Source organism: Notolepis coatsorum, assembly GCF_963971535.1.
Source record: "Notolepis coatsorum genome assembly, chromosome: 10".
NCBI lineage: Eukaryota > Metazoa > Chordata > Actinopteri > Aulopiformes > Paralepididae > Notolepis > Notolepis coatsorum.
Window position 1 is genome coordinate 98,022,308 of NC_140174.1, and position 12,533 is coordinate 98,034,840.

The following is a 12,533-nucleotide window of genomic DNA, read 5'->3' on the forward strand; positions in this document are numbered from 1 at the left end:
CTGCACTCAATCCTTCCCTGATGGGGGGACTACTTCTACCCCTCGACGCTGACCAGAAGCTGTCGTGGTATTAATTACCACTGCCCAGGTATGACGTCTCTGCCTGAAGCTCTGCTGGTTTCCAACCTTGTATTTGCCTACTCTAACCGGTTCTCTCCTGTGCCCCAAAGGACCGCCGTCCCTGCCTGGACGTCTCCTGTCCCCGAAGAGGAACACTTGTTCTCCCGCTGCAGCCCAGCAGCTTCCAAGACAAGCACAAGGACCGCTTGCTCGCTCGCTGCCGCCACGGCAGCCACAAGACAGAACATAACCCTGTTCTATTCCCCCCAATTCCTGTGTTGCTCATTTGACAATTAAACACCCTTGAAACCGCTCCTATCTCCTCTCGTGTGTTCAGCAATGGGCTGTGCTCCAGACCCCAGTTCTCACATGTGTGACATGGAGTGTTTGTTCCAGATCACTTGCCTGGTTCCCAGCGGGATTGAAGGTAGTCGGTAGGATAATAGGACCACCGACGGACCAGGTATTTTAATGTAGCACTTTGTTTTAGCATGTAATGTTGTCTAATAATTATGTGTGTTATTGTTTTAATAATAAAGTGTTTTAATACTGTTGTTAGTTTCCCGGCAGAGCACCAGTGGTCCAGCTGCTCTTGTCGTGAAACACGTTTTAATTGATTGGTTGGTAGTTATAATTATGTCTAATCCGCCCGGGCCAGTGGGCCGGTAGACGGGCAAAAAGAATTGGGTCTTGCCCTTGGGGCGGATTAGTTTTCTTTATCTGTTTGTTTGTTTGTTTATTTGTGTGTCCGTTTCCCCCCCACCATAACACCAACCCATGTACCAGGTACCTCTCTCAGACATGAATACGGGCAGGCCTAGTGTGCCATATTATATGGATGCCGTGGTTATGCACACGCATGCCAATGTTTGATAAAGTTGAATCACCGAATGGTATGATATCCGTTTACTTCATTGTGAGAAGTTTGATATCTCTTTTTCTTCAGTTCGTGAAGTGGTATTTATTGATGTGTGATATAGTTTTCCTTCATTGTGTGAAGTGCTATTTATTGACATTTGATATCATTCTCCTTCATTGTGTGAAGTGCTATTTATTGACATTTGATTATCGTTCTCCTTCATTGTGTGTGAAGTATCACCAGGTTGCCGTGAATCAAACCCTGCCCGGTCAACGCCGATTGGGGTTCCTGACATGAGGTTGAAGTGGGCTTATAGTATTTTTGTCCATCACTTTTATATAATAAATACTATTGTTAAATTAACCTACACTCTGTCTTTCTTAAAGCTAGGAACTTAGCGGGTGTAACATTTGGCATAGTCAGTAGTCCTAGCTAAGTAAGCAGTCATCTTTTCATGGGGGAAGCGGATTACATGTTTTTTTCCCTTATTTGTTTTTGAGCACGTAAAACGGCAAGAGCAGCGGTGGGCCAGGGCCACGCAGCAGAGAGGATCCAGGGCCATTGTTGTCTTCTCAGCAGCTCTCATAGGCCATGGAGCCAGCAGCCATGGAGCCAGCGGCGATGGCGCAGCGCATACAGGAGTTGGAGCAGGAGTTGCAGAGACTGCATCCAGACGTTCAACCAGGAGCTTCGAGCAGCACTGGGGACAATGTGGAGCTAGCTGCAGAGGCTCAAGGGGGAACACAGTTGGTTTACATCCAGCAGAGTGAAAAGGTACCCAAATTCTCGGGCAATCTGGATAACGCAGACTCTCCTACCCTGGAAGAATGGATTGAACTGATTGAGAACCATATCCAGTTAAAAACGTAAATATCTTCCCAAACAAGAGAGAGACTGTTGGTGGAATAATTCAGATATTGAGAGAAGTGTATGGATGTTCACACTCTCTAATCTCTCTTCAGCGCAGGTTTTTTAACCGCAAACAACATGAGGGGGAGTCATTGTTGGACTATTCCCATGCCCTTATGTCCCAAATGGATCAGATTGTTCAAACAGACGTACAGGCTAAGCCTAAGTCCCAAAGAGACCTGCGTGACCAATTTTGTGAGGGGGTCAAGGACCATGGTTTGAGTATAAGATTACGAGACAAAATTTGTGTGAACCCTCATTGGACGATTAGGGATGTACGGAGGGAGGCTGTTGAGTGGACAGTGCAGTGTGAAAAACTGTCATTTAAAAAGGATAATCACTCCCCTCCATTTTCTAATGAAGTCCAGGCACAAGTGTCCTGCGAGCCAATTGAAAATAAATCAAGTTATTCTGAACTGAAAGCCCTCATTGAGGCTCAACAGAGACAATTGGATGTGCTAATGAAAGCATTGCAGCCCTTCAAACAGGAAGGTGGGGCTCAACCTCCATCTAGATTTAGAAGAGCTCCTGATGGAAAGCATATATGTTTTCGGTGTGATCAGAGGGGCCATATAGCACGTTACTGTACTGCAGCTCTCCCAAAAACATCCCAGCCCAAAAAGGGACCAGGCCAAGCAGAGGGACGAGAGCCTACTACTACCGAGCAAAGTCATATAAACCCTGAGACTAAGCTTAATTCAGAACGAAATCCATCGGTTATGTCGACACTTGTGAGTGAATGTCCAGTAGTAGAGGTTAAGATGGGGGAAATTGTGGTTCCATCATTATTGGATACTGGGTCCATGGTCACAACGATAACTGAGTTTTTTTTTAAACATTTTGGTCACCTCACCGATGCTCAGTTACGTGAGTGTGCATGGTTAGATCTTCGGGCAGGAAATGGTCTAGAGCTGCCATACCTGGGTTATTTGGAGTTGGACATCACGATTTTGGGGAAATGTATCACAGGCAGGGGTGTCCTGGTAGTAAGAGATGCAGATGACCCTCAAATGCAGCATAAAAAAAGGTTAACCCCGGGAGTACTGGGTATGAATGTGATCAAAGGGTTTTATCAGGAGTTGTTTGTACAGTCTGGCTCCAGTCTTTTTGAGGATCCTAGAGTAACAGAGGCCCTGGAATGGAGACGAGCCCTTACACTGCCAAGTGGAGGAGACCATAGCCAACTCCCCCCTGAGCCCTTCAGAGTCAGAGTGAGAGGTAAGCGGCCATTTTGTGTAGCTACCGGTACATTAATAATGGTCCCTGTAACATGTCCTAAGATCCATTCACAGCAGCACATGGAATTATTGGTGGAGCCATTACGGCCAGGTGAGGGGGTACTTCCAGAAGGGCTGTTAGTGTCACCTGCCCTAGTGACATCTGAAGCAGGGATAGCATATGTACCAGTCACTAATGTGGGCTACTCTGATGTTTGGCTAACCCCACACAGGGTCATCGCTATGGTGAGCATGGTAACTGTAGTATCAGAACCAGCTCCTCAGGTTGAGTTTCGCAGGGATGTGATTAACAATGAGTGCACAGCATCTGTGTCCCTTCCAGGAACTGAAGCTAGAGGGGGGGCTGACTGGGTTTTGCCTTTTTTTAAGGGATTAGATGCATCTGAGCAACAACAAGCGGCAGCTTTGATTAATAAATATAACAGTCTGTTTGCAAAAAGTTAAGCTGATTTGGGCTGTAGCAATCTGATTCAGCATGAGATCCCCCTGCTAGATGATGCTCCTGTACGGCAGCCGTACCGTCGCATCATCCCTTCTCAATATGACATGGTGAAGGCCCACATAAAACAACTGCTGGACAGCCAGATCATCAGAGAGAGTAGTAGCCCTTATGCATCACCCATTGTCATGGTACAAAAGAAAGACGGTGGAAACCGAATGTGTGTAGACTATCGTCGCCTCAATGCTAAGACTAGGAAAGATGCGTTCCCTTTGCCACAGATTGAGGAGTCATTAGATGGACTGGTGGGAGCTAAATGGTTTTCAACTCTGGACTTAGCCAGTGGCTACAACCAAGTGGAGGTTGTGGAAAAGGATAGGGCAAAGACAGCATTCTGTACTCCATTCGGTCTATTCGAATTTAATAGGATGCCATTTGGATTGTGCAATGCTCCTAGCACTTTTCAACGCCTTATGGAGCGCATGTTCGGAGATTGCCGTTATCAGTCTGTTTTACTGTACCTTGATGACGTGATTGTGTTCTCTTCCTCTGTTCAGCAGCACATAGAGGCTGGAGGAAGTTTTCTCTCTGCTACAGAAGCAGGGGTTCAAGGTAAAGGGTTCTAAATGCCATTTATTTCAGAGGCAAGTGAAATATCTGGGCCATGTAGTTTCGGCTGAGGGAGTTGCAACAGACCCGGACAAGGTAGCAATTGTGAAGGAGTGGCGGACCCCCACTAATCTGGCCGAGCTCAAATCTTTCCTGGGGTTTGCTAGTTACTATCGGCGCTTTATAGCTGGGTTTGCAAAGATGGCTGCTCCTTTAAATCATGCAGCAGCACAATTGTCCCCAGGCATAAAAAAGGGTAAGACCCCCAGGAAGCCACTGGCCCCGGTCTGGACACCAGAGTGTGAAGCGAATTTTGGCCAGATAAAAACGGCGCTGATCTCTGCACCAGTGTTGGCCTATGCAGATTTTCATAGGCCATTTGTATTACAGATTGATGCTAGTCATGCAGGGTTGGGGGCAGTAGTTTGCCAGGAACATGGAGGGAAGCTCAGGCCTGTCGCTTATGCTAGTAGGGCACTTAAACCTACAGAAAAGAACATGCAGAACTATAGCTCTATGAAACTAGAGTTTCTTGCTCTTAAGTGGGCAGTGTCGGAGAAATTCAGAGGGTATCTGTTAGGGGGTTCCTGCACTGTATATACAGATAACAACCCACTCACCCACCTAGACACAGCAAAACTTGGTGCAGTAGAGCAACGATGGGCAGGCGAGCTGGCTCCATTTAACCTTACCTTAAAATATCATCCTGGGACTAGGAATGGGAATGCGGATGCCTTGTCTCGCCGGTACAGGGAGCCCAGTATGACTGAGGCCTCGGAGGAGGAAGATGTTTGGTAGGAAGGGCTCTTTGGCATCCAGTCTGACATTTCTGTGCTTCCAGGTTGTTCCAAAGAGAGCCTAGCCGTGTTGCAAGATCCAGTTATTGGACCACTGTTGGCCTGTTGGAGAAAAGCCAGGCCACCCGATGCAAAGGAGAGGGAGAGGTTTGGCCAGGGTACCAATGAGCTTGCACGCCAATGGGGGCGCCTGAGAGAGGAAGGGACAGTGCTGTATCGACAGTGTAAATCTCCTGATGGTGGTAAGGAGATCTATCAGCTTGTACTACCAGTGTTTGCATAAAGATGTGCTCACTCAGCTGCATGATAATCATGGGCATCAGGGGGTGGAGCGGACGTTGCAACTTGCGTGTTCGCGGTGTTACTGGCCAAATATGTACAGGGATGTCGAGAAATGGTGTCTGCAGTGTGGGAGATGTGTGTTGGCTAAAGCTGTACAGCCAAAAATTAAACCAGTTATGGGCAGTCTACAGGCGTCTAGGCCACATGAAATCCTGGCTATAGATTTCACCATGTTGGAACTAGCTTCAAATGGAAGAGAAAATGTGCTGGTCTTAACAGATGTGTTTTCCAAATACACCCAGGCCATTCCCACTAAAGATCAGCGGGCCAGTACCGTAGCTGATGTTCTGATTAAACAGTGGTTTAATTTATTTGGGCCTCCTGAACGTATCCATTCAGATCAGGGGAGAAACTTTGAGAGTGGGTTGGTCAGGCAGTTATGCAAGGTCTACAAGATTCGCAAGTCTCGTACTACCCCTTACCATCCTCAGGGAAATGGTCAGTGTGAGAGATATAATCGCACATTACATGATTTGTTGCGCACCCTGCCCCCAGACCAGAAGAGATATTGGCCGCGGCACCTTCCTCAGTTAACCTATGCCTATAACACCACCGTGCATCAGTCCACTGGCATGACTCCCTACTTTTTAATGTTTGGCCGGGAGCCCCGACTCCCTGTGGATTTGTTGTTAGAGGAGGCTGAGCAGGGTCTAGAGGACTGGGTAAAGGAGCACCAGGAGTCACTGGAGGGAGCGTATAGCCACGTACGACAACGCCTGGCTACAAGGAGGGAGTACAGAGATAAGAAACAGGAAGAGCAAGTGAGAGATCCATTTATAGGGGAGGGAGACCTTGTATATGTCCGTAACCATGGGGTGAAGGGTCGGAACAAGATTCAGGATGTCTGGGAACCGACCCCTTACCGGGTGGTACAGTGCCCCGCAGAACGTGGTGTGGTCTACTCCATCACCCCTGCAGTTCTTGATGGTCCGATGCGGCAAGTCCACCGGACTGAGATGAGAGGTATGCCCATAGGTGGGTTGAGGCCTGATACAGGCCACGGTTTGGAGCAAGAGCAGGAGGAGCAGGGGGATATAGGAGACAATGGGGTGGAGGACACAGATGTTACATTGACAGGAGGACTGCCGTTGGAATCGTATAGTGAGGGGTCAATGTCAGAATCCGAGCTTTGTCCAGAGGATGATGTGTTGGAAGGAGGGGATGGCGACTTGGACAGATTTCCCAGTGGTGGTGGAGGGCCTCAGGAACAGGGGAGGAAATTAGGCCACTTTACTCGCCAAATGCGAGTATTTTTTACGTTTGGCGAGTGATTCATGAAGACCACTCGCCAGTCTGGCGAGTATACAAAAAAAAAAAAACATTCTGCAATCACTGCACTGGCAAACGGTGCGCGTCTTCTGAGTGCTCGCTTTAGTTGACAGTGCCACGAGAGCACTGCACAAGACCACCCGCGGACATATAATGTTTAATAAACGTTTGCGCAGTACTGGCCAACCCGCGGACATAATGATAAAAGTCCTGCGGTACTAGGCTAGCCATCAGGAGCACTCTCAAACGGATAACGTTAAACACAGCAGAAGATGGAAAACAGACAGACTGACCAACGGGGAACTGCATCCAACCCTAGTACAACCCTCGAGTATAAGTTACTAAGGACACATTTAAATCACAGAGGTGTAATGTTAGTCTACTGGAAATGTATACAGTGGTTAGCTTCTAGTTTTAGCGATAGCTGCTTGCTAGCTAACGTTAGCCCCGTGTGCTCAAAGCAGCCAGCTAGGTGTATCTGTTATGACTATAATGTTTCCAAAAAAGCACCGGACTACGACGTAAGGTTAGAATTTTTATTTCATGCTCAAAAGCCCCTGGCTTGCACATCGCAGTCACGAAAGGGGCTAGCTAAGATCAACCAGTGCACTGTGTACAACAGCACACCAACCCAACTGACGTTACCACAACACTCGACGGTACTGTCGTAAGACCACCGTGCTGTCTTAAAGGCACAGTGTGCCTACCCAGATGCATACACAACATTGACGAGGCTTGACAACCGAGGTTCAAAGTTAACTTGATTGATTGATTGAAAACTTTATTAACAGATTGCAGAATGGGTACAATACAGTACGGCATTTTCAATTCATCATAACATATGACATACAGATAGACTACTGCTACATCTATATATTTCACATCTATCTATACACTTCACAACATACTTTGGTTTTTTTCTTTCACTGCCCAACCCAGTCCAACCCAGCATCTTTCACTGCCCAGTTCAGCCCAACCCAGTCCAGAATAGATACCTCTTTCATGTTAATATGTTTTATGCTAATATTGTGAAGAGTAGAGATTAATGTTTTATGCTAATACATATTTTAAAGAGTAGAGACACGGTGTGATTATTTTACTATGATTGAAAATCTATTTAGACGAAGACATACAAAGAAGTAATTATCACAATTAGCAATTTTTTTTGTCTGGTAAAAAATCTGTTTGGCTGGTAAAAAAAATCAGATACTCGCCAGTTGGCTGGTAAGCCAAAAAGTTAGTTTCCTCCCCTGCTCAGGAAGTCTAATAGGAGTACTGCAGGCAAACACGATAATCCGTTTAGACTCCCTAAATCTGCAGTATAGTAACGTACAGGGTTCTCAGGACTGAGTTTAAGGTTTTCCCCAAGTAGTAGATAGATTGTATTGGTATATCATCGGGACGCCGATACATTTGGAGGGGGTGTATGTGGCGGGTGGCAGTAATGAGAAAGGAGGGGCCTCAATGAGCCAGGTTCCGTTATAGGGGGCTACCTGCGGGAGGAACGTGAGTTGAATTGTTTGTTGCGGCCGGTGCAGTGAGGTAGGTGCACACCTCACTCCGGGATGCAGGAACGAGCATTACACACTACGGTAGGCAGTGGTAGTATTTATGGTTTAGGAATAGCGGGTTTTAATATGTGCTGTGCAATATGTGTGACATGGAGTGTTTGTTCCAGATCACTTGCCTGGTTCCCAGCGGGATGAGTAGGGGGAGTAGGGTATATCTGCAGAGCCGCAAGCCCAACGAGAGGAGGGTACTTTATTATTATTATTATTATTATTATAAAAAACAGCGGTGATGCGGTATTCAGCCTACTCTGCGGTGGCCGTGATGTAACAGCGATACCGCGGTAATGCGGTAATCGCGGCAGCTCTACGGTCAGGCACCCCACTCTCCACAGCTGCACTCAATCCTTCCCTGATGGGGGGACTACTTCTACCCCTCGACGCTGACCAGAAGCTGTCGTGGTATTAATTACCACTGCCCAGGTATGACGTCTCTGCCTGAAGCTCTGCTGGTTTCCAACCTTGTATTTGCCTACTCTAACCTGTTCTCTCCTGTGCCCCAAAGGACCGCCGTCCCTGCCTGGACGTCTCCTGTCCCCGAAGAGGAACACTTGTTCTCCCGCTGCAGCCCAGCAGCTTCCAAGACAAGCACAAGGACCGCACGCTTGCTCACTCGCTGCCGCCACGGCAGCCACAAGACAGAACATAACCCCGTTCTATTCCCCCCAATTCCTGTGTTGGTCATTTGACAATTAAACACCCTTGAAACCGCTCCTATCTCCTCTCGTGTGTTCAGCAATGGGCTGTGCTCCAGACCCCAGTTCTCACATGTGTGACATGGAGTGTTTGTTCCAGATCACTTGCCTGGTTCCCAGCGGGATTGAAGGTAGTCGGTAGGATAATAGGACCACCGACGGACCAGGTATTTTAATGTAGCACTTTGTTTTAGCATGTAATGTTGTCTAATAATTATGTGTGTTATTGTTTTAATAATAAAGTGTTTTAATACTGTTGTGTTTGTTTCCCGGCAGAGAACCAGTGGTCCAGCTGCTCTTGTCGTGAAACACGTTTTAATTGATTGTTTGGTAGTTATAATTATGTCAAATCCGCCCGGGCCAGTGGGCCGGTAGACGGGCAAAAATAATTGGGTCTTGCCCTTGGGGCGGATTAGTTTTCTTTATCTACGTTTGTTTGTTTATTTGTGTGTCCGTTTCCCCCCCCCACCATAACACCAACCCATGTACCAGCCAGGTACCTCTCTCAGACATGAATACGGGCAGGCCTAGTGTGCCATATTATATGGATGCCGTGGTTATGCACACGCTTGCCAATGTTTGATAAAGTTGAATCACCGAGTGGTATGATATCCGTTTACTTCATTGTGAGAAGTTTGATATCTCTTTTTCTTCAGTTCGTGAAGTGGTATTTATTGATGTGTGATAGTTTTCCTTCATTGTGTGAAGTGCTATTTATTGACATTTGATATCGTTCTCCTTCATTGTGTGAAGTGCTATTTATTGACATTTGATATCGTTCTCCTTCATTGTGTGTGAAGTATCACCAGGTTGCCGTGAATCAAACCCTGCCCGGTCAACGCTGATTGGGGTTCCTGACATGAGGTTGAAGTGGGCTTATAGTATTTTTGTCCATCACTTTTATATAATAAATACTATTGTTAAATTAACCTACACTCTGTGTCTTTCTTAAAGCTAGGTCAAGGAACTTAGCGGGTGTAACATATATATATATATATAAAAAACTAAAATTGGTTTTGCATTTTTTTTTTATTGTTATTTATTATTATTTCATAATATGATATATAATATTTTTTTCAGGTTGGTTTTCCTATCCTTTTAGTTTTAAATCACAATGATGTGATGTGGAAAACATAAAAAGACGGTATGAATAATCCGTATAGTTTTGTTTTTGTATCATATGATGTGGAAAACATGTAAAAAGATTGTATGAATAATGGAAAATGCAATAAAAAATAAAAATAAAAATAGATAACGTTAAGCAAAAACAACAATGCTAGTCTGTCATACAACGGTGGTTAGGTGGCCATAGATTCAAAACTCCCACGGAGCGCTTTTTTTCTTTCTCACTGCAAGCGCTTTTCCGCCAGTAAAAACGCTATATGGACACAAGCTGTGGCCAGATTGCTCCGCTGTGTCTGTCCGTCTACATCTGTTTTTAATTCATTTTCAATGATTAGTATCCATTTGTTGGACAGAAAATAAGAAAATAAATGGACTAATACCTTCCATCACTTTCCATCTGTTCATCGATGGATGGATTCATGTAGTGCATTGATCATATACTGCACAAACACACTTTTTGCTGGTCTGGACTAGTCCACTGAGCTCCTTTAAAAATGTAAATAACAAAAAACCATACACTGGTGTGGGCGCTGGGCAAGTAATGTACTTGTGGATGCCTACCGAAGCCTAAACAAAACAAGAAGTCAATGTTCCCGATGACATCACTGGTGGCCATATTCAAACTCATTTACTCTCAATAACTGTCAAACTAAATGAATGTGTGCAAAGCTGTTTAGTTTTTGGATGTGTGAGATTTTGTGCAAAATAAATCAGCATAAATATTTAAATAAATATAGCAGAACATATTTCTCCAATCAGCCAATATGTAACTTATTCCTTATCTGTAATGCCAGCTGTAGTCAGTTCTAAAAAGCTGGTTTGTGTTTGTTATAATTGTTGCCAGGTTGAAACCATCTATACACTTACGAGCGGCATAGGCATTCTCTAGTTTCTCAGAGTCCTCCCTGCTGAAAGGAAGCCAGGAAGTGTTGTCATCAGCCCGCCGACAGAAGAACCAATGAGGCTGCACGGGCTGGTAAGGAGGCGGGACTGGCTCCATGTCAAGCATCTCGAAGGAGGAAGAGGAGGAAGGAGACGCCTCTTCCAACGCTGGTGACACCTGCGGAGATATCTTGGAGAGGAAGATGTTGAACACTTTTAGTATAGAGGCCTTTCACAGAATGTTTAGAATGCCCATGTGTCCGCCATGTTGGAAGAGACAACAGTTGCTATGTGCAAAACAATGGTTTCTATGTGCAAAACAATGGTATCTTATTACTGAATCTTGTAAACAAGTCACAATGGAACAGTAATACCTTCTGTGCAAGGCTTCTATTAGAGATGCATTATTTTTTTACTGCCAATACCAATTCTGAGTCCTAGACTTAAGGGAATTTGGAAATACACTTATTTGCCATCTTCCCCACGAGAAGATAGATATCAATTTCATCTCTGTGCATCAGTTTTGGAGTTGTTGGAAATTATATTTCTGCAATTTTGACTGAGCTAGGGTAGCTACTCTCTACTGCGTCCAGTCCTTGTGCTAAGCTAGGCTAGCTGCTCCCTACTGCTTCCAGTCCTTGTGCTAAGCTAGGCTAGCTGCTCCCTACTGCTTCCAGTCCTTGTGCTAAGCTAGGCTAGCCTGCACCCAGACCTCTCTCTGGGGCTACTGGACACACAGGGATGAAACCAATCTTCTTGTCCGACTCTGGGGAATAAGTGTATTTCCCAAAATGTTGACGTGTTCCTTTAAAGTATTGTCCAATATATTGAGTACCAATCTGGTCCATTACTTTAACTGAGCATACTGTACAGTACACCATTAGTTTGGGGTCATTGGACAAAAATGACAGATACCATTATACTCTATTTTCTACATTCTCCATTTTCCACACATCAGACAATCATGCAGAAAATGAAACTGCTTTGCTTTCATCTCTAACATGTACACTTGGCTAAATGAAGCTGCTTTGCTTTCATCTCTAACATGTTAAACATGGCTAAATGAAGCTGCTTTGCTTTCATCTTTAACATGTTACACATGGCTAAATTAAGTTGCTTTGCTTTCATCTCTTTCGTAACAAGAAATTCACCTAATACTGAAACTCTATTTTCGTATTTGTATCGGCTCGAGTGCATTCCTATTTGTGAAATCAGATCTTAATTGATCTTAAGATTCTCTTAATCGTAGACACAACGATTCTTTCTAACATCATCAGACAACCAGTGAATGACGGCTACTGTATATACAAAATCCAGGACCACTCGTATCGATACCTGTCAAAGGAGTCGTCCCTGTACAGGACGCGTGTAGTCTTTTACCAACAAACTTGCATTTGTCCGCGATCTGATTGGCCACTGACGTTTCTGGTCATGTGACATCTGCGCCAATCGTGTGACGCCTGTTTCTATCACTGGTTAAGCTTAGGCACTCTTTCGAAGTTGGTTAAGGTTAGAGTTTGTCTTAGAGCAGGGCGATAGAACACCAGCCCTGATTCCAAACTCTAAACTTAACCAACTTCGAAAGAGCCGCCTAAGCTTAACCAGTGATAGAACTAGGCAGAAACAGGCGTCGCACGATTGGCACAGATGTCACATGACCAGAAACGTCAGTGGCCAATCAGATCACGGAAAAATTAAAGTTTGTTGGTAAAAAACTAGACGCGTACAGGACATCAAAGCT

The 12,533-nt window shown here is 45.2% G+C and overlaps 1 protein-coding gene across 1 annotated transcript in view; it reads right to left on the reverse strand.

Moving 5' to 3' along the window:
• LOC311235862 (triacylglycerol hydrolase DDHD2-like) overlaps positions 1-12,533 on the reverse strand; it is a 99,218-nt gene that overhangs the window by 75,912 nt on the left and 10,773 nt on the right. The window contains 1 exon segment of the mRNA XM_084323371.1: positions 10,778-10,982. Within this exon segment, the coding sequence (XP_084179497.1) occupies positions 10,778-10,982 (205 nt within the window).